Below are 25,171 nucleotides of genomic sequence, written 5' to 3'. Positions count from 1 at the left end.
TGTTCTTTTTGAAATTTATAGACTTAAACAGGAAAAAAAAATTAAAATGCAGACCCCAGAAAAGATAAGATTTCTTTGTGATCTAAGGAGGTGGGTGATTTATGGTATATTGGACTAAAAGCTAACATAATGAGAGATTCTTCCCTTAGCTCTGTAGTGGCTTTGGGTGCTGCCCAAAAGATAACCAAGGACTTCATTCTCCAGACAGGGTCTTAGAGCTTGAGTGGCATGCTGAGGACAGCGTCTGGCTTTGGCATCAGGGGAGCTCATCCTGCTTCAGGCGCTGCCATTAACTCAGGATGATGCTGTTTACAGTTACAGGCTGCCTACCCTCTGTATTCATTTCTTAGGGCTGCCTTCACCACAAACCGGGTGGCTTAAAGCCATAGACATTTATTCTTTTATAGTTCTGGAGACTAAAAATCTGAAATTAAGGTGTCAGCAGGGCCATACTTCTTGAAGGCTCTGGGGGAGAAGCCTTCCTTTCTTCTTCCCGGCTTCTGGAGGTTTCTGTCAGTCCTTGGGGATTCCTGGACCTGGAGGTGATTGCTCCAGTCTCTGCCTCTGTGACCACGTGGGCTCCTTCGCATGGTGTGTTGCTTAATTTGTTGTGTCAGCTTGAGTGGGCCACTGGTGCCAGATTAAACGCTGCTTCTGGGTGTGTGTGTGAGAGAGTGTTTCTAGACGAGAAGAGTTTCTGAATTGGGGAACTCAGTAAATGGTTTGCCCTCCCCGGTGTGGGTGGGTATTATCCACGGTGCTAAGGGACTGAATAGAACAAAAGGGAGGAAGGAGGCATTCATCCCCCTTTTTCCCCTGTTTCACTGATTGATAGGGGTCACTTCACTTCATCTTCTCCTGCCCTCAGACTGAGATATACATCACTGGTTCTCAAGCTTTCGGGTTCATTAAGTTATGCTACCAGCCCTCCTGGGTCTCCAGCTTGCAGATGGAGATCCTGGGACTTCTGAGTCTCCATCATCTTGTGAGCCAAGTCGTCAGAATGTGTGTGTGTGTGTGTGTGTGTGTACACACGCATACACTCTTCTGATTCCTAAAGTGGGTGGGACAAATATGCTTTCAGATCTGCGGAAAATAAGTAGCTAGTCCAATCAGCCTTCTCCCAGAATTCTTTCCTGGTAAGGTTGACTTAATAGCTGATGGGAAAGACAGGCCTCAGAAAATCCTTTGCTCCTTTAAATTAAGCAGGAGTATGGTGACATGCCATTTGAAAGACACGTGGGCTGTTTATGCACCTTGCTGTAATCCTCAAATTTTGGAAGCTGGTAAGCACATATGTAAAAATGTTTCCAGTAGAGCAAATAAATAAAAGTTCTCTTTCAAACAGCTTTACAGTGTCCACATCGTATGCTCTTATGAGAGCACAGGAGCTTATGATCTTAATGTATGCTTTTATGGGTTTGATTGTTTCCTCCCCACCAACCCCAGTTGCTATGTTGAAATCCTAAAGAAGGTAGGACTTAGGGACGTGATTAAGTTATGAAGGTGGAAGCCTCGTGAATGGGATCAGTGCTTTATAAAAGGGTCTCCAAAGAGATCCCTGCCCCTTCCATCCCATGAGGAGGACATTGTGAGAAGGCAGTGGCTATGAAGCGGGAAGGGGGCCTTCATCAGAATAAGAGCATATTGGTGCTTTGATCTTGAAGTTCCCAGTCTGCAGAACTATGAGAAGTAAATTTTTGCTGTTTATAACCCACCCCATGTGGCATGCTGTTAGAGCAGCATAAATGCACTAAGACACCCCAGGACCCCAAAAAGTGACCTTATTTGGAAATGGGGTCATTGCAGATGTGATTAGTTAAGCTGAGGTTATTACGGTGAGTCCTAATTCCAGTATGACTGGTGCCCTTATGAAAAGGGGCAGTTTGGGCCAAGAGATGGACGTGCATGCAGCAAAGATGATATGAAGACACAGGGAGAAGATGGCCATCACAAGCCAAGGAGAGAGGCCTAGGTCCTTCCCTCACAGCTCTCAGGAGGAACCAAACTAGCAGATACCTTGACTTTGAACTCCTAGCCTCCAGAACTGTGAGAAAATAAATTTCTTTGGTGTAAGCTTCGCAGCTTGTGGTACTTTGCTATGGCAGCCCAAGCAAACAAATACATTCTTTGTGGTTGTATATTCCTAGCAATCCCCAAACCTGAGGGGTGGGGAGGGGGATAGATGAGGGAAGCCACTGACTGCTCGACTGACAGAATGGACCCAAGAACCGAAACTTCTGGATTGGTTCCTTGGTGTCACCTTCAGCATCGTTCTTTTCCAAGAACGCATTTTGTCAAGACTTAGGTGCTTAGGTGATGAAATCCCCATGCCCTCTCAGTTTTTCCTGCCTTTCCTGCCTTTCCAACCAGCCTCGATTCCAGAGCTGCATTTAAGACATAGCACTGAAAGTACAGAAGTCAGCCTTGGACGGTTCTTGTGGCCCTGAGGAAAATTAGTAGGTGAGATCTGGTCCCAGCTGGGGTCTCAGGCTCTTGGTTGCTGTGAGAGCAGGACTGAAGCAGTGGGCTTCTCATGACAGTTCCCATAGCTGTGAGGGGCCTCTCAAAACCAGAAAGAACGGGCCCTCCTTGAGCCGGTGCTGACTTCCACAGAAGTCAAAGGGGAAGGGAAAAAAAGTATTTTTTAATTTATAGTCTTAATTTATAATATATTTTTAGTTTATAGTCTTATGTATGTGTTTGGATACACACGTATGTTTTTTAATTTTATTTATTTATTATTTATTTTTTATTTTTTCCTTTTCAGCCAGTACAGGCTACTCTGTCATCTTTGAAGATGTTAGATGTGGGAAAGTGGCCAATTTTCTCCCTTTGTTCTGAGGAAGAACTGCAGTTAATTCGTCAAGCCTGTGTCTTTGGCAGTGCTGGCAATGAAGTTTTATATACTACCGTAAACGATGAGGTAAATTTTGAAGAAAAAATTCAGACACTTACAGTAATGGGTTTGCTAAGTTGAAGATCTTGGGGAGGGGGGACTAAGGAATTAGGTTTTAAAAAAGGCATGGAGGGTGGATTCTTACTTATTATATAATGTTATACAATGAAGCAGTAATAATGGGTTTGCCAGAAATAGAAGTACTTGAACTAACGGTGGTTTTTCCCTCAGATTTTTGTGCTTGGCACAAACTGCTGTGGCTGTTTGGGATTAGGTGATGTCCAGAGTACCATCGAACCTCGGAGACTGGAGTCCTTAAATGGCAAAAAAATAGCCTGCCTCAGCTATGGGAGTGGCCCCCATGTTGTCCTTGCAACAACAGGTAACTTAGGGACACAGTGTAGAATTTTAGCTACTGACTTATTTATTGGTAAACAAGACGTAGGACCACCCCTTAAATTGAGAACATACTTTTTGATTGGGTAGGAATTTCTGGCTCTGCCCTGTGAACGTTACCTTGGGTAACATGAAGTATGAACATATCTGAATATCAGAGTAAGATAATAGAGCAGAGGGTATCTGGCAACTCTTGGCATTTTTGATGTGAGAATGACAGTGCTGTAAGCCCAGTAAACCCCTTTTATTTATACTTTAAAAGTTGAGCTATTATTGCATTAAAATGCTGAATTCACTCTGGACTTTCTGAACTTGAGATCCCTGATCTACGAATTAAGACACTAGAGCTAAATTCCAAGATGCCCTCTAACTTCTAGCACTCTGAGATTCTGACCGTCAACAGTGACTAATGACTATATTTGGTAGTAGTAGTATAAGGAATTAAATAGTCTCATGGCTGTTTCATGAATTCACACTAATAGGACATTATAATTAAATCATACTTTAGCATTTTTCTTGAGCTGAGTATTCATTTTATTAGTATTCTTTGAACTGAAAATAAAGTTTATAAGCACTCTTTTGTATACAAATTTCACATAAATTTTAGGGAATTTTGGTTGCCAGTAATAGGCTAATTTTTTTGGACCACTTCTTCATTGGAAACAACTAAAAATTCTAATAAAATATTAAAAATTTTTTTTCATATAGGCATCAAAGCACTGACAAGGCAGAGAGAAATTATTGGATCGTATTTAAGAGAAAGTGTGAACTAAGGTTAAAGGGGGAACTTAAAGCTAGTTTTGCCTTAAGGGCATCTGCCTCTCCACATAAATGGAGTTCTGGTTTGGTGTCCTCACAAGGTAGAAGGGATCATGAGTCAGAGATCTAACAGGTTATGTGAGGCCCACAAAGGGCTACAGTCTAGGGACAAGGATGGGCTAGCTCTCCCATTTCTAAGGCACTGAAAAGAAAAACCTTTGGCTATGAGCAAAAACGGAGGAAAAAAGGAAAAAGTAAACCCCTCCCTGAAGGGTTGCAGTCATGGATTTGTATTCCAGTTCACATCAGACTGGGCGGTCCAAGAAATCTCAAGCCTTGGATTTATCAAAGAAGCACCTTTAAGTGCCTTAGTGGCATCACAGAAGTTAATGTAGGTCCTTTCTGCAAGAAGGTACTTTCAATTCATCCTAGGCCTGAGGAACTATAATGCCATTGAAAAATGAGTGTTCAGTGGCAATTCGTAGCACATAGTCAAAGATAATCAGGTACACAAGGAAACAAGACACCATGAATAAGAACCAGCAAAAAAAAAAAAAAAAGACAGTAAAAACTGACCAACTGACCACTAAGTATCAGATATTAGAACTGTCAGATACCAGTTACAAGATTGCTATATTTATTACTATATATATTTATTTATTGTTTGAGAAAGTACAAAGTGATCTTGAAGATACCTGCAGAGATCAAAGAAGATTTGAAAAAGAACCAAATAAACAATATAATTATCAAAATGAAAAACTCAGTGGGCAAGTTTTATAGCAATTTGGACACAGCAAAAGAAAATTAATAAACTGGAAGATTAGAAGAAATTATCTGGAATGTAGCACAAAGAGATAATATGGTAGAAAATACAGACAAAAGGAGTATATACTGTATGATTCCATTTAAAGTCCGAGAACAGGAAAAACTGAATTCTCTTATTCAAGATTATATATTGGGAACTTTTGGAGTGAGCATCAGGTTGTATTTTTTGACCTGAATAGTTGTATATGGGTGTGTGTTTTATAATTATTTATAAAACTGCATATATATTTTATCAACTTTTCTGAATATTATACTACACAATAAATAATATAATAACAACAATTTTAAAATTAACTTGATCATTTTATAGATAAGAATATAGGCCCAGAGAAGTTAAATGATCTTCCTGTTATCCTTTGACTTTCAATCTAATGTTTCTTCCTCTTACTATTAGTAGCATTTCTCTGCCATTTATTAAAAACCTATCTTCCAGCTATTATAATTGCATCCATTTAATTTTCATCTTGTTGCTTTGAGATAGAATATAGTTTATATTTTCCAAATGTTATCTTTTATAGGATGAGTTTGGTGCTTTTGCACATGAATTTTTAGTTTTCATTCATGGAGGTGTGCAATATGTATGTTCATATAATAAAGCAGGTGTTTTGAAAGCTCGTTGTATTTCTTTTTATTTTCAGAAGGAGAAGTCTTTACCTGGGGTCATAATGCTTATAGCCAGCTGGGCAATGGGACAACTAATCATGGTTTAGTGCCCTGTCATATTTCTACTAATTTGTCAAACAAGCAAGTCACCGAAGTTGCCTGTGGGTCTTACCATTCTTTGGTGCTAACATCTGAAGGAGAGGTGAGACTAGTTAGCAAAAATCTCATTGATTTTTTCAATAAGATTATATGGATTCTTATAGCAGTCTTAGAAATATGATCATTTGATTAAAATAACCATCTTCCTCAAGTTCAGTCTTACTCTTATTAGCAATTCATAGTCCTGGTGGTTATATCACGAAGTGTACCTTTATGTAGTAGGGAATTCTAATAACTGCAAAATTTAAAAGGCTTTGATGTTCCTTCTATATTACTATGCTCAAGGGTTTTATCTGCAAGAGGAAAAATCCCACAATGCTGGAAAATATGGTTAAGGTAAAGTAGATATTTTAATAATATTATGTGATATCTGAGAATAATTATTGCTATTTGTATAGATAATACCAATAACCTAATTTTATGAAGTAACGTATTTTGTAAGAATGAATTTTATAAAAATTCTCTACCTGTGGTGTGAGCAGAGAATTTGAGAGCAAAGAGGAGACCCAGTTAAGACACTTTATGAATTAGCATGTTTCATTTTTCAATTCCCAGGTATTTGCCTGGGGTTATAACAACTCCGGGCAGGTAGGATCTGGATCAACAGCCAATCAGCCGATCCCTCGAAGAGTCACGGGCTGCCTGCAGAATAAAGTAGTTGTGAACATAGCATGTGGGCAGATGTGTTCAATGGCAGTGGTGAACACTGGGGAGGTAAGAAAGTGGTTTCGTATGTTGTTTAAAAAAACCCAGTTGCCTTATTGGTGTCATACCGACATGGCATGTTTCTCAACAGAGTGCTTTCTTGCTTCTGTTTTTCATGGGCATTGAGTCTCTGGTTTTCCCTCAGGTCTATGTCTGGGGTTACAATGGAAACGGGCAGCTTGGACTTGGCAGTAGCGGCAACCAGCCAACTCCCTGTAGGATAGCAGCTCTGCAAGGCATTCGTGTCCAGCGGGTACGTCCGCCGCTCGTTTATGTGTGCCTGTTTTTCAGTCTTTAGTGGCAAAGATGCCAATGGACACAGTTTTCCTGGCAGATGAAAAGTTTAGCTGCTTGATGTTTTTCTTCATTGAAGTAAAGGCTAAAGCTCTATTTCCCTGACTTAAGTTATAGATGTTCGTCAGAAAATTTATGTTTCTAGGCCAGTCTCACACGTAGCTGTTGGAATGTAAATTGTTATGATGTTTTCCAAGCAAACTTTGGCAGTATATATCAAGAGCCTTGAAAATATTTATACTCTTTGTTCTATAATTTTATTCCTAGGGTATTATCTTAAGGAAGCAAAAAGAAAGACATTTCTGGAATTAGTGGAAAAGATTTAAAAAAAAAAAAAAGGAAAGAGAAAGAAAAAAGAAAAAAATGTTAACTTCAATAAAATAAATAATAGATATAGCATAATTTAGTCAAATAATATATTAATGGTTAAATAAATTATACTAAATCTGCATGAATGGGAATGATGTTTACGAAGGGTTTTTAATGATATGGAAATAGTGTTATGTGATGTCAGTAGAAATAAAGATACAGATATGATGCGTGGAGGCATGGTACATATCCCTATTCTGTATAGAAGTAGAAAAATCATCCTGATCTTGAGATTACTTTCATATTTATGCTTTTCTATATTTTTTCCACATCAAACATTTTTACTTTTACAATAAAAAAGGGAAAAATTCTTAAAAAGTTAAAGTGTGTTCCGTATGCACTTCTTACCCCTTGATCTGGATCTCTGTGAGCATAATGAACGCCATAGTAAAGCTGAACCAAGCAGACTCGGGTCACCACAGGACACGTGTTGAACTTACTGCAGTTTCGGCCACACACAGGCTAAGCTAGTTCTGAGCAAGTACCGGTTACCTTAATGTTTTGCCTGAGCAGGCTGCCTCCTCTTCTTTTTTTGTTTTTTGCATCTTTGATTCTTAACCTATCTTGTGAAAGCATATTTGCAGGCCTAAGTGGATTTGGTTTTTATCTTTCCAGGTGGCCTGTGGCTATGCACATACTTTAGTGTTAACAGATGAAGGCCAAGTGTATGCTTGGGGTGCAAATTCTTATGGCCAGTTGGGCACTGGCAATAAAAGTAACCAGTCCTATCCTGCCCCTGTCGTTGTGGAAAAGGACAGGTAATATGTGCATTTTCAAAATAACGTGCATGTTCTTTAGCAGTAAAACAGAACGTAGACATGATATAGAATTGTGGGGAACTTGCTGCTTATATTAGAATATTCTTTCATGAGAGCGTTCATTCCTTTTTAAAATTGGCTTTTGGGGGCGCCTGAGTGGCTAGTTGGTTGAGCAGCGGACTCTTGTCTAAGGCTTGGGTCACTGTCTCAGGGTCCTGGGATCACGCCCCTCATCGGGCTCCATGCTTAGTGGGGAGTCTGCTTGGGGAGTCTCTCTCCCTCTGGCACTCCCCACACTTGGGCTCTCTCTCTTTCTCTCAAATAAATAAATCTTTTAAAAATAAAAAAGTAAAATAAAATTGGCTTTTGAACTGTTGGAGAGTTTGCATGTTAGATGTTGTACTTACCTATATTTCAGCTGCTCTACACGAATGACAAGGACTAAACCTGCAATGGCTATCCCATTTTATTCTGCTCCCTCACAAATTACCTTTTCCTCATTATTGTTTTCTGTTTTGTATTCTTAAGAGGAAGTTAAATAATGTTTGAGGTCAATCTTCTGTGGCTTAGGAAAACCAAAGTAGGGTAGGGTACAAAGCTATTTACTCCGCTACTTATAAATGTGCCAGTTGAAAGGATGGGGCTGTCTCATTCTTTTAGCTCCCAAGCTATCACTGTGAGGAAGTGTAAAATGGTTAGAAAATTGAGACTTAGTTTTGCCCACTTGTTTGCAAGGTTGTGTTAAGTAGTTAGCAAATCCAGAATTTTTCCCCACATTATCCTACTATTGCTGAAAGCCTTTTGAGTGCCTCAAACATGGCTCTCTCACTGCTTTTTCATTCTTCATCTTTTGACACGCTACAATGGAACAAAAATATCTCATTAGTGTTTGTTAAACCAGGGATGCAATCATTGTAGAAATTAATATGCTATTTCCTTTTTTATAGTGAATACTAATTTTGGTTACGTCTGATTTTAAAGTAAAAATATGGACACGGAGATGATCTCTCATTTGTATCCAGTTCTTTTATATTTTCCTGTTGGAATATTTAACAATGAAAGTGAAGAACCAAATTGTCATTTTCAACCCCCTTGATTTTCAGTTGTTATAAGCTTGGCTAATTTTGTTTAACCTGTGTCAAATAGTTTTTTTTTTGTTTTTTTTTTTTTTTAAAAAGACCTGTTCTTGGTTTCTTTCCCCAAAATCTTGGAATAAGACCCTGGACCCCTTAAGGTCTGGGGAGAAGGAGGGGGACTGGAGGACAGGAGCTGGTGGACGTGCGTCCGTGCACACAACCGTGCTAGTTGCATTTTCTGCCTCTGGACTTGCCAAGTCCATTGCTGTGTGCCTGCCAGCAACTTGCCCCACGTCGCGCTGCTGGTCCCCGATCGCCGCAGCCTGAGTGCCAGGTCTTCTGACTCTAGTTCCACTGGGCCAGATGGATTATAGGGCAGCTTGGTGGGGAAGGCAGGAGAGGCAGAAAAGCAGGGCATGGGAGTTACAGAGTGCTAGCTCCTTACCTGGTACCTGAGAGTATTGCTTTTTTGTCTGTTTTTAAAAACTCCAATTTAAAAAAAAAATCTTTTTAACTTTTTTCAAATTTTGAATTATAAATGTAAAAAAAAAAGTGGAAATAGCTAAACAGTTGCATGCTCGCTGTTGACCACATAATCATTATTTTGGCTGTAATATCATGGATGAGGGGCACCTGGGTGGCTCAGTGGGTTAAAGCCTCTGCCTTCAGCTCAGGCCATGATCTCAGGGTCCTGGGATCGAGCCCCGCATCGGTCTCTCTGCGCCTGCCTTCCCTTCTCTCTCTGCCGACTTGTGATCTCTGTCAAATAAATAAATAAATAAAATCTTTAAATAAATAAATAAATATCATGGACGAATGTTTTGAAAGAGATAGTCCTGCCTTTCTCTTTCCATGCCTGAATTCGCTGTGGTCAGTCCTGAGTTTGAAGGCTCTCCACCGCATGCATATTGCGAGGGAGGAATTTGTAATTCTGCTGGGACTTGTTTTGCACGCACCCACCCTTTTCAGCAACTGAAACTTACACAGATATGTTATGACTGATCTCTCAAGAACTCACTTCTGACTCTTGGGGCCCATTTCAGGGAAGTGTGGCTGATGAGAAACAAAAGGATTAAATTTAGGGTGGGGTGGATCTTCAGGTCCCAGTTACCTGTTCACAGAAGTGGAAAGTGAAAATCTGTCTACACTGGATCCTTTGCTCAAATGACAACCCAAGGAAAAAACCTTTTAAAAATTTTTCCCACAGAGGTCTACTTCTGATGAAGAATGCTAATAACATTTGTTAGCAAATTATGTTCATGTAAAAGTAATTTTAATGACTAAAGTGATTCTCTTCTCTCTAGTCATTCCCAATCTTTCTGAAGTCTCAGTACTTTGATTTACCAGCATTTGTCTTTGTTCCTGAAGTTTCATAAAAGATATTTGAAGTTAAATTGATTTAAAGCTAAGTTTGCCTTGTGTTTTCGTGAATTTTGTGACACCTTGCAATAATTGGTAATGTGTTGGCGTCTTACAAAGCCAGGCTTGGGAGTCACTGCTCCCATTTATTATCATTCTTTTTTTCCACTCTTCTTCTCACTCACAAATTACTTTTTTTCTCTCCTCACTGTTTTCTGTTTTACATTCTTCCTCACTCCCTGCATTTTCATTTCTAGTGCCACAGCCATTAATCTGCAGTCGTTGGGGATCGTTCTGTGGAGGTGACACAAAACTCATTTATTAGGAACATGTAATACCTTCTTTTCATTACACATGGCTGCAAACTAAAATGTGAAATATGTCAGACATCCTGCCAGGGAAGGTTAGCTCAGTTCAGTCACCATCTGTTGCATATTACACTGGAAAATCTGAGCTTCAGAATTTGCTTCTTGGTGTGAATCAGATTTAAGAACTGATCACCTTAGGCTACAGCAGGGTGTCTTGACAGTTGGTTGGGTCCCACGCTTAGACCTGATGGTTCCCTCTAAACTTTCTCCGCTCTTGTTCCTGTAGCAGCTGCTGCCGTCAGCCAAGCCCGTGCCCCACCCCTGACTTCCCGTGTGCTGCTAGGTGTTCCAGGTAAACGTCCCGAGGCCATGCTTAGGGAAGGCCAGCGCTCTGCAGCCTTCCATATCCCGACCCCTTTGCCATGTCTGTTCCACCCTTTCTCCACCAAGCTGTGTTCCCACCTCTCTTGAGGGCAAAGGCTCCTTATTCCCTTTCCGCAGAGGCTCATAAGGAAATTTCAGAAATGAATGTAGGAATTAAATTATTTTGGTTTTCTGGCGTTGGGTGGAAGGACATGTTGTGTTTCCATCAGTTACATTTTTCATAGAATATTATCAGGGAAAAGAGATTTTAGGTGGTCTCCGAGAGTTCCTGCAGCCACTGTAAACAGTTGAGTCACCAGATGAGAATGGTTTTGCATGTGCCCTGTTCTGGGTAGCTGATTTCATTTACTCTTCACCATAAGGCTGTGAAATGACTGCTACCTTATCTTCTGCTCCCCTCACTTTTTTTTTTTTTAAAGACAATAAAATAGATGATAAGAGTCTAAGTGTCTTGGCTCCACAGGCTGCTGTCTGACCCCCTGCCCATCTGCTTCAAGCTGTATAAAATGAAGTGTGTTGCTGTCCTCACATTTGGTGTACCATGTGAGGGTAGATGGTAATAGTAGGGGCCCTTTTTTTGAGTAAATGTATTTATTCTATTTCATTCCCCTTTTTTCTTTATTTGTTGAAAAGAGAAGCCAAGCAGGATTGGCCATTTTCCCTGTGCGGGCAAGGAATGTTCTTTGTAAAACACACAGTAGAGGTTTGGGCCCATTCACTGACTTAAACACGCAGGTAGGAAGGGTCTTACTATCTGAATTGATCATTGGAAATGTGTAGTCTCTATATGAGGGAGACTTTGCCACTGAAAATGCTTGGTAGTAATTCTGTAAAGAAACTTCTACCGTTAGCTACTATTTGTACACTGTGCTTGGTGTTTGACATTTTATCATTTAATTCTCACGTACTAGCCTTGCAGTGTGATGAAACTTGAGTCTCCTAGAGGCTTGGGAGTGTTCCCACAGTCACATGGCCTAGTGGTGGAGCTAGGATGCACCCCTAGGTCTGTTTGACTCCAATGTCTAGGCTCTTAACTGTGACACATTGTAGCCTCATTTCTAGTACTCCTGTCTTCAAGAGCTGAGAGCTGCCCTTGAATAAATCAGTAAAATTGCTTGGGCCACACATGAAAATAATACATCTCAGCCTTTGGAGGCGAGCCGTCTCCAGCTTTTATGATGACCATCTTCCATCCTTAGCTGGAAAACATCCAATTAAAACAAGTGGTAGAGGGATGTCTCCAGCCTTCAATTGCTAGCCTGTCAGTGGGGTCTTTCCCACTCCTTAGTCACTCTGTGTTGTTGAGTCTTTCCCAATTAGTCAATAAAATGACCTATAAATTGCTTAGTAAGATACCATATTAGGGAGAGAAACACACTTAGGGAGAAATAAGCCAGTGATTCAGCCTGCCAGCAACTTATAATCTAGCTGAAGAGGTAAGACATATGTCCCAGAGAGGATAAGGGCCAGACTGCAGTGATGTAGATAGGTTGTGTACCAAGTGCTCGGGTGAACAAGAGGCTTCTTACTATGGGGCTGTTTGAGCTGCGTCTTGAAAGATGGGTGGGATTTCTAAGGCAGAGAGAAAGGAAAGAGCATTCTTGAACAAGGGATTTAACTGTGAATAAGAATATCGAGGGGCAGTGAGTACATCTATGTGTTGGAACATAGGGTATGTAGGCACATGTGATTTGAAAGAGGGCGGGATACAGGTAGAGGACAAATTACGGAAGGTCTTAAAGCCACATGTCTGGATTTTATCTTGTGGGAAGCCACTGATGGTTTGAAAGCATTGATGAGAATGGTGTTTTCAGAGGATTGTTAACCTGCCAGCCTTGTGGAATTTGGTTCAGAAAAGAGAGAGTCTAAGGCAGGGGACAAAAGGGGCCGTTACTTTGGTCCACATGTAGGATGTGCCTGACCTAGGGTGGGGGCAGATAGGAGGAATTACAAAGAGAGATTCTATGTGATTTGTCAACTGGATATCTGGAAGAAGGTGGTGAGAAGGGAGAAGAAGTCATAGACGACTCTGAAGTTCTGAGCCCAGGTCACTGAGCATGCTGGTGGCATCGCCTGCTGTGGCAAAACCAGGATGGCGACCTCACTTAGGGTAAAATAGTTCACTGTGTTTTCTGAATCTGTATGGTGGCTTATTCTTTAGGAAAATTAGTTAGTTCCAAGTCAACAAAAAAAGGGTTTTCCATCAGTATAGTGTCAACCAGCTCCGTGGCCTTCATGAACTGCGGCCTTCATGAACTAGCATATGTCAGTTTCTGAAATCTACTCTCTTGGGCTCTTGAAGATAGAGTTCAGTGACTCAGAACTATTGACTTTACTGTTTTTAGTGTGAGTCAGGGTGGCCCACAGCATGTTCCATCTGACACTAAAATTGGTGAGATTTTGATGAAAATATTTCTTGATACTGGGTCAAGATCTGCATTAAGTAGCCCAAGTCTTTCCATGTACTTCATTAAGTCCTGTTTTAAGAAAAAAAAATTAGATCATTGTTTGGTTAACTTGTTTGTTTTGGTCTCTACCCTTGCTTGGATGGTACTTGCATTTCACAATGGGATACATATTTTTGGAGGCCTACTGGCTGGAAGGGGTAATAATCAGATCTTCATGACTTGTGCCACTGAAGGATAGCTAAAATGCAAATAACTGTTTGGTGCCTGGACACTCAGGCGATTCAGTCTTCTGTTGTTTTGTTTAAATCAGTTAAGATGAAGGGACGGAGAAATCAACTTGTTTCTTCTCCTGTTTGCCATGTTCACTTGTTCTTTCTTTGTGAACTTAGAATCATAGAGATCGCAGCCTGCCATTCAGCGCATACGTCGGCGGCCAAGACCCAGGGCGGGCATGTGTACATGTGGGGCCAGTGCCGGGGCCAGTCGGTGACCCTGCCCCACCTCACCCACTTCTCCTGCACCGACGACGTGTTTGCCTGCTTTGCCACGCCTGCCGTCTCGTGGCGCCTCCTGTCCGTGGGTGAGCCGTCTTTGTCCCTTTGGGTGCTGGTCTGAACACTAGGAAGACAGCTCTGGTGCTTTCTGTGGTGATAGTAAGGACTTTCTTAGGTGTAGTATCATATAATTGATTTTTCTCTCATGGGCTCCTTTAAAAGGAGACTAATTTGATGGGTTAATTTTTCCTGAAAGTATCAGAAACCAACATCACATACCACATTAAAAGAAATTTTATTTGACTGCTTTTAATCTTCCTGGGAAACTGTATCTTTTATTTTTAGCCAGTCTATTTACTGAAACATGCAAAAATTTCGTGGAGTGGAGCTGTCTGGGGCTTTTTAGTTGATGTTTTGCCAGCTTTCCAAGCAGATGTGTGTGAGACTGTTATCCTTAATGATGATAGAGATGTGAAAATCCACATTTAGGGGAGAAAAGCATTGCTCAGTTGGTCATGTATTTCGGGTATTTTCATGAGGGCCCACAGAGCGATGTTATATTCTGGCCTGCATTTTCTCTATGTCTGTCATTAACCCTAGAAATGTTTGGTGTTCCTCTGTCAGAACCCGACGACCACCTTACAGTGGCCGAGTCACTCAAGAGGGAGTTTGACAACCCCAACACGGCCGACCTCAAGTTTCTGGTGGATGGAAAGTACATTTATGCACATAAAGTCCTTCTCAAAATTAGGTAAGGAGTCATTGATTTTGAGAACTGAAATAAATACATTCATTATGTTCTAGGTGTTCACAGAACTCTACTCGGTAAGGCTGCTTTGCCCTCTGAGCATACAGTGCAGCTAGGGAAACATGGTACATGTGACATGAGAACCGAGAACCAATGGGGGTGGTATAGTGAGTGTCCGGGGCAGAGTGGGCCGTCAGGGAATGAGGACTGTCAGCTTCTTAGAGACCTTGCCAGGTGGTCTGTGCACCTGGGCGTTATAGCAGCCGGCTGGTGCTTGGCGAGTGTGTTCTGGGCTTCGAGCACCGCGTGGGCCACATCCTTGCCTAGGAACTGAGTTTGTCACTCGGTTTGTCATCAGTTGTGGGATAGTGAACTTTGAGATGCTTGGAAAAAAGAGAAGGTAAGGCTTTTACAGGACAACAAGGTCTGGGATGAAATTAACACAGATGATAAAAATCAGATTTACTGACGTATAATTTTTGAGCAATGATCTGCATCCATTAGAAGTATACAGTCTGAGGAGCTTTGACGTATATATTTATGCCTGTGAAACCACTGCCCTAAATCAAGATATGGAACGTTTCTGTCAGCCCTCAAAGGTCCCTCATGCCCCAGGCCTGGGGCAAGCTCTGATCTTCTTTCACTCATTCTAGATCAGTTAGTATTTTCTAGAAGTTTATGTTAATGGAATTCTACAGTGTGTAATCTTTTGTGCCCAGCTTCTTTCTCTTAGCATAATGATTTAAAAAATCATTATGTTGTCGTGTGCCAGATATTTAAATCCTGCTACAATGAGTCACAAACACAGCAAGGCATTTTAGTCTCAGGTTCACCTCTTAGTTAGGGCAGGCCATGTAGCATTTGTTCACTCTCACCACAGCTCATAAACCTACATGGAAAATGTGGGGGCTCTTGGTTTGCTAGGGCTGCCATAACAGAGGGCCCCATATGGAGTGACTCCAACAACAGAAATGTATTCTCCCCTGTCCTGCAGGCAGAAGTCCAAGATCCAGGTATTGGCAGGGTGCGTTTCTCCTAAGGGAGACTTCATGCCTTTGGTGATTTGCTGGCAGTCTTCAGCATTCCCTGACTTGGGGCAGGATCACCCCAGTCTTTCCATGGAGCTTTCTCTGTGTGCATGTCTGTGTCCAAATTACCTGTTTTTATAAGGACACCGGTCACATTGGATTAGGGCTCACCCTAATGACCTCATTTTAACTTGATGACCTCTGTAAAGGTGCTTTCTCCAAATATTGTATTCTAAGGTTAGGGCATCAACCTGTGAATCTGGGGGGACACAATTCAACCTAGAAGAGGAGGTAAAGAAACAAAATCACTCAGCGTTCATGAAATTAACCCCACCTGATTTCCATAAATGCTGCTCAGCGGCTGTGGTACAGGACCTCGGCCTGGGAGTCCGGCCTTGTGTTTGCCTTATGGGGGTCGGAGGTGGGGCTCTCCGCCTCGGGGGATCTGCGCCTGCAGTCTTGTCCCACAAGTGCTGGTGAGTAAACTTCCTGGCCAGCAAAGGAAGCAAGGGACCAGGACAGGGACACGGAGGTGTGCAACGGGAAGCGAATCCGGGAAGCGAATCTGGCACCGTGCTGCATTTTCCCTTTCTTCTTGTCGGTTCCTCCTTGTGAGCCCTACAAGGACATGTCTCTCCCCGGGGGTGTCTGCTCTCGCTAGGAGCGAGGGCCCCACGTGCTTCTCTCTTCCTGTAGGTGTGAGCATTTTCGTTCTTCACTGGAAGACAATGAGGATGATATCGTAGAAATGAGTGAATTTTCGTACCCTGTTTACCGAGCCTTCCTGGAATACCTGTACACAGACAGCATCAGCCTTTCGCCTGAGGAGGCAGTAGGTAACAGCTACCAGACTTTTCCAGGAGATCGGGGCAACATGCTGAGTAACTGGCAAGGCGGAAGTGGCCGTGAGGGCAACCACAGACAGAGTTCTCTTGCTGGGTATCAGACCCAAACTCTTTTCCTTTGTTATTGCTTCATACAAAGGGTGACTTGGTAGCTGTCACATGGCCAGCCCTGGGGAGGGGGTGTATTCTTCTGGAACTAGCCTCCGTCAGAGGCCACGCGCGCAGCATGCGTGCGCTCGCTTTGCCCTCCCTTGGAGGTGTTTGCAGTATAAACAAGATAAGATGCGTGGTAACAGTAAGCCCTACTGGTCTCCACAGCCAGGAATTTCCCTCCACATGGCTCTGGCACGGAGCATTGTGGGCATTCTGGGGCCTTCTGTCCTGAAGCTGGTGTGTGGTGTTCACCACACCCCAGGTGGGACGGTAAAAGAGCAATATAGCTCATCAAACCGGCACAGAGTGAAAAGCATCCTACATCTCAGTTTACAGCTGTCGGCAATATTGTTGGCCAGAGGCACAGAGAATTAAAGAATTACTTCCATAAGAAACTAAAGAAAAGAGTTCAGCCCCCAAATTTTTAAATATTCATTCCACGTGTATACATCCAATACCATTACCAGATCAGCATTTAATTTTCCTTGGGTAAACAGAAATGTGATTCCTGAAGTTTTATAGTTTTCCTTCCTTTTTTCCACAAATGTTTTAGTGCCCGTGCCCAGTGTGTGCCACAGCTCTGGCCCTACCCTGGGGAGCTTCTGTTTGGGTGAATACACATCCTGAACAAGTCGATCCAGGTGGTCAGTTAGGACGGCCGGGAAGGCCTCCGTGAGGAAGTGCGTGCCGCAGAGAGCTGGGGGAAGCAAGAGCGGGCGAGCAGTACCCAAGGGAAGAGCCTTCTAACCCTGGGAAGCAGTGAGGGCAGCGGTCTGAGACAGGAACAGAATGAGCCTGTGGAGGAAGAGGGAAGAAGGCCGGGGTGGGTGGAGTGAAGTCGCATTTGCTGTAGTAAGTATTAGGTCAGGCAGCAGGATGTGGGCAAGAACATGCTTGCTCTTGGAGGCCATGGTGAAGAGCTTTTTTAATTCTTGGTATGATGGAAAGCCTTGAGAGGTTTTGAGCATGAGGCTTTTATTATTTAGGATTTAACAGCAATATTTTAAAAAAAAATCGTTTAAACAGGACAGTTTCTTTCACACGAGGAGACAGTGCAGGGCGTCCCTACGTGTGGCTTCTAGCTCAGGGTCCAGGACTGCATTTGCATTACCTGCAGCCAGATGGCGGGCCCATGAGGAAGGGGCAAAGAGCAAACCCCAGTGTCTCATAAAGAAAAGTCCTGGAAGTTCCACTTATTCCAAAGCGTGGACCAGAGATGGCCAAGGACAGGACCCCAGCTGCAAGAGAGGCTGGGGAAAGTGGTCGTAGAAGAAAGGGAGAACGGATCTGTGTGCATGTGGGGGGTGAGGGGAACAAGGCAACTAGCAGCATCTACAATAGGAGCAATATGTTGTATTTTTTTATTCCAGTTTTTCAATTTGAATTCTAGTTAGTTAACATCTGGTAAGATTGGTTTCGGGTGTAGAATTTAGTGATTCATCACTTACATATAACATCCAGTGCCCATCACAACGTATGTCCTTCTTAATGGCCATCACCCACTTAGCCCATCCCCTCACCCACCTCCCCTCCAGCAACCCTCAATTTGTTCTCTGTAGTTAAGAGTCTGTTTTTTGGTGATGGCTGGGTGGCTCAGTCAGTTAACGTCTGCCTTCGGCTCCAGTAATGATCCCAGAGTCTTGGGATCGAGTCCTGCATCAGGCTCCTTGCTCACTGGGGAACCTGCTTCCTCCTCTGCCTGCACCTCCCCCTGCTTATTTTCTTTGTCTCTCTGTCTCTCTCTCTCTCAAATAAACAAATAAAATCTTTGATTTAATTTAAGAGGGAGCAGGGGGAGGGACAGAGGGTGAGGGAGAGAGAGAATCAACAAGGAGACTCCTCACCGAGCACAGAGCCCAACACAGGGCTCAATCCCAGGACCCTGAGATCATGACTAAGCCAAAATCAGGAGTTGCCACTTAACCCGCTGAACCACGCAGGCACTCCTGTAGTTAAGACTCTCTTATGGTTTGCTTCCCTCTTCTTTTTTCCCCCTTCCTGTGTGTTTCTGTTTTGTTTCTTAAATTCCACATAAGAGTGAAATCATAGGTATTTGTCTTTCTCAGACTTATTTCACTTAGCATAACAAACTCTAGCTCTGTGATTTGGGCTCTCTCCATAGTTTGTTGATAATGCTGCTGTAAACATTAGGGTGCATGTACCCCTTCAAATCTGTATTTTTGTGTCCTTTGGGTAAATACCTAGTAGTGGAATTGATGGATCGGAAGGTAGTTCTATTTTTAACTTTTTGAGGAACCTCTGTACCGTTTTCCAGGGTGGCTGCCCCAGTTTGCATTCCCACCAGTAGTGCAAGAGGGCTCCCCTTTCTCCACATCCTCGCCAACATCTGTTGTTACTTACCTATGTTGTTAATTTTAGCCATTCTGACAAGTGTGAGGTCGTATCTCATTATGGTTCTGATTTGCATTTCCCTGATTCTGAGGAATGTTGAGCATCTTTTCATGTGCTTGTTAAAAGACCAGTACTTACGATGGTTTAAGTGCATGGTGACTATGGTTAGGGTGGTGTAGCAATGGAGGTGTTGAGAAGAGATAAAATTCTGGTTATATTTTAAAGATGAAGCTGATGGGATTTGCTTACGGAAGGCATGTAGGGTGTGAGGAAAAGAGAGAAAGATTACTGCTCTAAGGTATTTGGCCTGAGTAGCTGGGCTAATGGAATTTATCATTCACTAATATGAGGAAGATGGAAAGTGACAGGTTTTGCCCTTGAGTTTGAAAAGTCAAAGGAGTTGAGTTGCTCCTTAGACATGTGCACGGCAGTTCCTTTAGAGGCCCATTCCAGCATTTGCAGGGCCCTGGGTGAGAGTCCAAATAAAGGCCCTTGTACATTTGTCTAAAAATTCAGAATTACATCTTTCAGATGAAATACGTTCAATCCTCGTACTTGGAAAAATATACCTTCATTGAGAGCTGAAAGGCCACGCTTGAGTTTTAGTTGGAATTTAGAATTTTAGGACTCCTTAGAGTTCCTTGTGGGAATACACAGGAAGGACAGATCCCAGGCCTCTAGCTTGCCACCTGCCATCTTTCTTTACCCACCACCAGCTACAACCTGCATTGCAAGGCAGGTGTGGGCCTCCCAGCGGGCACATACAAGCTCCCTCTACCCCCATCCTGGGCTACCTTTGGGCTGGGCGTCTGCACTGGTGTCATGGTCTGGAGGGGAGGATATATCCACATCTGTGGCCTCGGGGCCAGTTAGGTAGGGAATTCCAGAGTTCCTGGTAACCTAAGCGAGGTCTAGGAGTGGATGCCCACTGTGGGGAGGATTGTATCTGGAAAAGGTGCAGATCCGGGCTGTCTTGAGTGGGGGCGCAGGGCAGGGTCTTCTCTGAGGGCAGCATTTCCGTGATTCTGAAGCTCAGGAGGCTGTGGGGCTATAGATAGAAATTTGGGAGTTTTAGAGAACTGACCAAAAACAATTAAGCCATCATAGCTCCCATGATTCCAAAAGATTTCAGTTCCTCCATGGGGCTTTAGCACTTCTTCTATAATTTTGATAGTACTGGGTCACGTTACAACGAAAACAAGTTTCCAGCCCAGTCCTCACACATACACACAACTCAGTAGCAGAGAGATGGAGAAACAGTTGATGTTGTCAGATTGATGAAATCCCAGATACTAAGTAACAAATGGTCTCATGGATTTAGAGAGCCATATCTTGGCTTACATAGGTTTCCCACTCTACTGTGACTGATGTGAAAGTAGGCGGCAGAGAGACTACAGAGAGAGACTACAGCCGGCATCATCAGTATGTATTAAATGGTATTTTAAGCTGGGGGTCAGGGGGTTGGTGCTGGAGGTCACTGAGACTTGAACCTTGGGGCACTCAAACATTGGGAAGTTAGGGAGAATGGCCCAGCCAAGAGACTGAAGAGAAATAGGGAGAAGAAAAACACCAGCAAGTAACACAGTGTCTCAAGAAGATGAGTGTCACCAACCACATTAAATTCTGTGTAAATGCTGAGTAAATGAAACTGGGGAACAGCCCCTTGGGTCTGGGTCCATGGAAGCATTAGTGGCATTGGGGCATGGAGGGGATGGGATTGTGCTGGAATGGCATAGGGGGAGGATGGGAAGTGAGAACATGGAGGCAGCAAGAGAGGAGGTCTCTCAGGTTTGCAGAGAAATGGAGACTGATGGGAGGCACACATGTATCCATGAAAGGTTTCTCTTTTTTTCTTTTGTAAAATTATGGGCACTGTTTCAGCATGTGTATGTGCTGAGGGAAATGACCCAGGAGGACAAGTCATGATGCAGGGAGAGGGACATTCCGAGCAGCCTTTCTAGGATAAACATTTAAGCCATTTTCACTGTGCTCCTGCTTTTCCATTTCTACTCGTTTGGGTATTGTATTTGCTCGGTTCAGCTGCGTTCCCAGGTGGAGCCACACTCAGGATGTAAGTCGGCATCCGTCTGTACCTACACAGCTCTTCCCCAAGGATTATATTCAAGTAAACTCTTGAGTTTAAGCCGGATGCTTGAAATCACTCCCCCTAATAAACATCTTTTCCCACCAGGGTTGCTAGATTTGGCTACATTTTATAGAGAAAATCGTTTGAAAAAGCTCTGCCAGCAAACTATCAAGCAAGGAATCTGTGAGGAGAATGCCATCGCACTGCTTTCAGCTGCCGTGAAGTATGATGCTCAGGTCAGAAAAGCATCCTTTCAACTAGCTGACCTTCTGGGAAGATGTTAGGTGTTTGGTCCATACATTAAATATAATCAACTCTGAGAGATCAAAGATTTAATGTAAACGAGTGAAATAACCAGAAGTACCAGAAAAAGTGAACATTTATATATTGTTAGGGTAGCGCTCCCAGGCAGAAGCCATAAAGGAAAGGATTGATAGATCTTGATTTCAGGAAGAAAAAAAAAGTCTATACATCAAAAATATCACCAAAAAAATGAGAAAGTAAATGATACACAGGGGAAAATATCTGCAACATGTCGTGAAGAACGTTTACCATAGTTAATGCGTAGTTCTTGGAAAACAAAAAGAAAACTTGAGCAGTTTGATGGAAGTGAATGGACCAAAGAACAAAATTTTTTATGAATAAATGGAAAATATAAGTGAAAATAAGGTATAATTTTTCACCTGTGCCACCGATAAGCATATTCTTAACGCAGGCTCAGGAGGACTGGCGTTCTTCTGCATGGCCGCTGAGGTTGTGAACTGGGGTAGCCGTGTGGGGGGCGATCGGTACCAAATGAACTGAGAGCGAGCCTTAAGCGTTCAATTCTTTAAGGAATCCCCTTGTAGGAATTTATCATAGGGAAATGATCATGGATTCAGACGGAGACTTAGCTTCAAAGATGTTTATTGCAGCACTGTTTATAATTTTGAAAAATTAGAAAAAGCCAATAGGAACAGTGGAGGATTATTTCAACTGTAGAATGTTAATACTATGAAATTATACAGCTACTCCAATGTATCATTAATTGAAAAATGCCCTTGTTTTTTTTGTTTGTTTTAATGCATAAGTAGCTGAATTTAAAAACACTGAGATTCATTATCTACATAGGAAAAAAAGACCATCAAATGTCATCTTTGAATGGTGGGATTATGGATGATTTTATTTCCTATCTTTGCTTGTTTTTTTCTGAACTTTCTACAGTGACTGTGTATTGTTTTGATAATAAAGAAAGGAAAGAAAACCTGTCTTAGAGCTAAATCTTTAGGAAGCAGGCCATACTTCTTGCAGTCAATTTCCTTTTGTTATAAGGATATCCTCTCCTTTGGTCAAAAAACAGGAACATTGAGTGGTGGGCAGAAAAAAAGGTTATAACTTCTTTTCTGCTTATATAAATAAATAAGCTTATTAAAGAAAATTTGGAAAACCTAAAAAGTATGAGGACGGAGATGACTCATCAGTCAGAGAATATTAACATTTTCATATAGCTCCTTCTGTTTTTCCCTGGGTCACATGGTGTAGATTTCTCTAAACACCGGATTTTTTTCAGTTAACATTTTACAAAATCTTAACCCACCTTGAAACCTTCACATTTTAAAGCATAGTGAATGTCTTTCATCAACTTCATCATATATTGGACACTTAAAACCTGCAAAATGCTTCATGACTAGGCAGTGTCTATGCAGTCTTTGCTCAAGTTTTTCAAAGTCATGGGGAGAATCCTGGGGGCTGGTGGGCTCTCTCAAGTGATGAGGCAGTAGGCAGTGTTTCCACCTGAACGAGGCTTCATTTTCAAGACTTCTTCATAGTCCCTATTTGTGTGAATTATCTGTATGGTTACCTTCCGGCCCTCTGTTTTCTAGAAAGTAAGCTCCTTGAGGAATAGCAGGGACTTTGTTTTTGCTCACAACCTACGCCTCGCTCTTAGGGTAGTGCCTAATACATAGGAGAAACTCTTTTCAGGTAGAAACATTTCAGCTCCTATAGGGGAATTTAAAAGTGGGGTATTTTAACAAATACTGAAAGTGGGATGAACAATGCAAATACTGTCACGAGAGAAAGGTACAGAATTCATACACATAGTTCTCTGAGAAGAAGAAGATTCTTTGTGTGGGTTGGCATGGAGGAACTTGAATATTTTACCCCGTGTAAAGTTTTTAAAAGCATAGATTCACATTAGCTCTACAGTTTCAGAACTATTCTTTAGGTACAGCTGTACCAACATTTTTTCCTCTTGGCTCTCAAATCCTTTTCCTTCCTGTGTCTTAGGAATTTTCATGCGATGTTGCATTGCATTGGGGTATACAAATTTGTTAAAACATTTTTTGTTGTTATTCCTAGGATTTAGAAGAATTCTGCTTCAGGTTTTGCATAAACCATTTGACTGTAGTAACACAGACTTCCGGCTTTGCAGAAATGGACCATGATCTTCTCAAGAACTTCATCAGCAAGGCAAGCAGAGTTGGAGCCTTTAAAAATTGATCCCCACCTGCAAGAAAGAATTTTTAGCATTTCCATTTTTCCCTGCAAAAGCCAGAGAATAACTTCTCCTTAATAGTATTTATGATGAGCTACACTTGACCAAATACTTACATTCTATCAAAAGGCAGCAGTGGTCAGTCTGCCCCATCAGCTGAAATCTGAAGTTGACGGCAGAAAGCATTCAGTGCTCTCTGATCAGATGTGACTAAGCTAAGGGAAAGAAAGAAAGAAAAAAAAAAAACGGAAACGTCTTATTTACCATTTCCTCTTTTGAATCACTTAAGTTGGGACACTTTTGGTACATCAGTCTAACTATATGCTATTCTGGCCAAATTTCCATTCTTCCAAAGGCTGATATCACATAGAGAGCTTGACAAGGAATGCTGTCATACCACACTGTCAGCACCCAGCACGGCGCCCTGCATACTAAGTAGGCACTCAGTTAATTTCTTATAAATCTGAAGGATGCCTGAGAACAGCTTTATATGTGGGATAGCGGATGAAGGAGTAACTTGCACAAAAACAAATTTGAAACAGCCTGTAACATCTGAGGGTCATATTCTTCTGGTAACTGGTTCTGAGTCATAGTGGCTAACATCAAACATTAATTAGAATTCACAAACAGCCTTGGCAATTTAATTGTCAAAGTCCCAAGGGCTAATTTTAATTTTCTGTTTACTCTGAGTCATTAATTTCTCATATGGGATTATTGAATATGAAGTACTGTCTCTGAATGAATGTTATTTCTGGGCTTATCTGCCTTACATAATTGCATTATGTCTTCTCCTTTTGTGTTAAGAGAGATTTGCTTGTGTAAGTAAAAATGATTCTGTGTTTCTCTTGTAGTTGACTTTTATGTCACTATAAAACAGTTCTCTTAACCTGGCACAAAATAATTATAAAGTGCTAGCTGAAAAGGAACTCATACTTACATTTCATGGACAGAATTAACAAGAATGAGATAAATTTATACTTTTTAGATCAAAACAAGTTACCCAACTGCAAGAGAGAAACCAGAACAGGATGTAGGAAGTAGTGTCAGATCCCTCTAATATGTGTTTCAAAATACGATATGTGTTTCTCAATATATTATGTAAAGAAAACTCTTTTGGAATTAGAAACCTTGTTCTGATGCTGAACTATTTGATAATAAAGTGCTTATTTGGCAATAATAAGACAAATATGTGGTTTTTTTTTTAGTCCCTAAGCAGCAGCAAAATTATATCAACCTGACATCACTTAAGTTTACATAAATCCATTCAATAAAAGCTTATTTTTGGAAGCAGCTACTCAGATAAGGTATCATAGCAAAGCCCATCCTAAAACATAGATGGCACATAAACAACATAATTACTGTTCATATTATTGAATGTGACTGTTCTTTATTGGTGAGGTCACTTTTTTTTTGTTTTTATTTTTAAAGATTTTATTTATTTGAGAGAGAGCACATGTGAACACACAAGCGGGCAGAGAGGCAGAGGGAGAGGGAGAAACAGACTCTCCGCTGAGCAGGGAGCCTGACCACATGGGGCTTGATCCCAGGACTCTGGGATCATGACCTGAGCCAAATGCAGACACTGAATGGACTGGGCCACCCAGGTACCCCAGTGAGGTCACTTTTGAATCTTTAGTTTCTTTTTATCTATTTTTGCAGACCTTAGCTGTTAGAGGCAAAGTGGCCT

General features: G+C 41.9%; 1 protein-coding gene across 9 annotated transcripts in view; it reads left to right on the top strand.

Annotated features, from left to right (window-relative positions):
• The window catches only part of RCBTB2 (RCC1 and BTB domain containing protein 2), a gene marked incomplete at its 5' end in the record, with an annotated part of 44,843 nt that extends 20,173 nt beyond the window's left edge, over positions 1 to 24,670 (top strand). For 3 of the 9 annotated variants that reach the window (XM_080798373.1, XM_080798374.1, XM_080798369.1), the window contains 11 exons: positions 2,771 to 2,926; positions 3,131 to 3,281; positions 5,518 to 5,684; positions 6,197 to 6,355; positions 6,492 to 6,599; positions 7,625 to 7,767; positions 13,692 to 13,882; positions 14,421 to 14,547; positions 16,269 to 16,408; positions 21,114 to 21,244; positions 23,349 to 24,670. In XM_080798373.1, the coding sequence (XP_080654499.1) occupies positions 2,801 to 2,926; positions 3,131 to 3,281; positions 5,518 to 5,684; positions 6,197 to 6,355; positions 6,492 to 6,599; positions 7,625 to 7,767; positions 13,692 to 13,882; positions 14,421 to 14,547; positions 16,269 to 16,408; positions 21,114 to 21,244; positions 23,349 to 23,489 (1,584 nt within the window). In that variant the 3' untranslated portion in view covers positions 23,490 to 24,670. Of the gene's footprint in view, positions 1 to 2,373; positions 2,464 to 2,770; positions 2,927 to 3,130; positions 3,282 to 5,517; positions 5,685 to 6,196; positions 6,356 to 6,491; positions 6,600 to 7,624; positions 7,768 to 10,796; positions 10,863 to 13,691; positions 13,883 to 14,420; positions 14,548 to 16,268; positions 16,409 to 21,113; positions 21,245 to 23,348 lie in introns of those variants that run through there. The other 6 variants (XM_080798370.1, XM_080798368.1, XM_080798371.1 and 3 more) reach the window with 5 other exon arrangements.
• Positions 24,671 to 25,171: the final 501 nt, after the last annotated feature.

This window comes from Martes martes (genome assembly GCF_963455335.1).
Source record: "Martes martes genome assembly, chromosome: 3".
NCBI lineage: Eukaryota > Metazoa > Chordata > Mammalia > Carnivora > Mustelidae > Martes > Martes martes.
The sequence above is the reverse complement of the archived record's forward strand: the minus strand, read 5'-3'. Positions and strand labels throughout refer to the sequence as shown.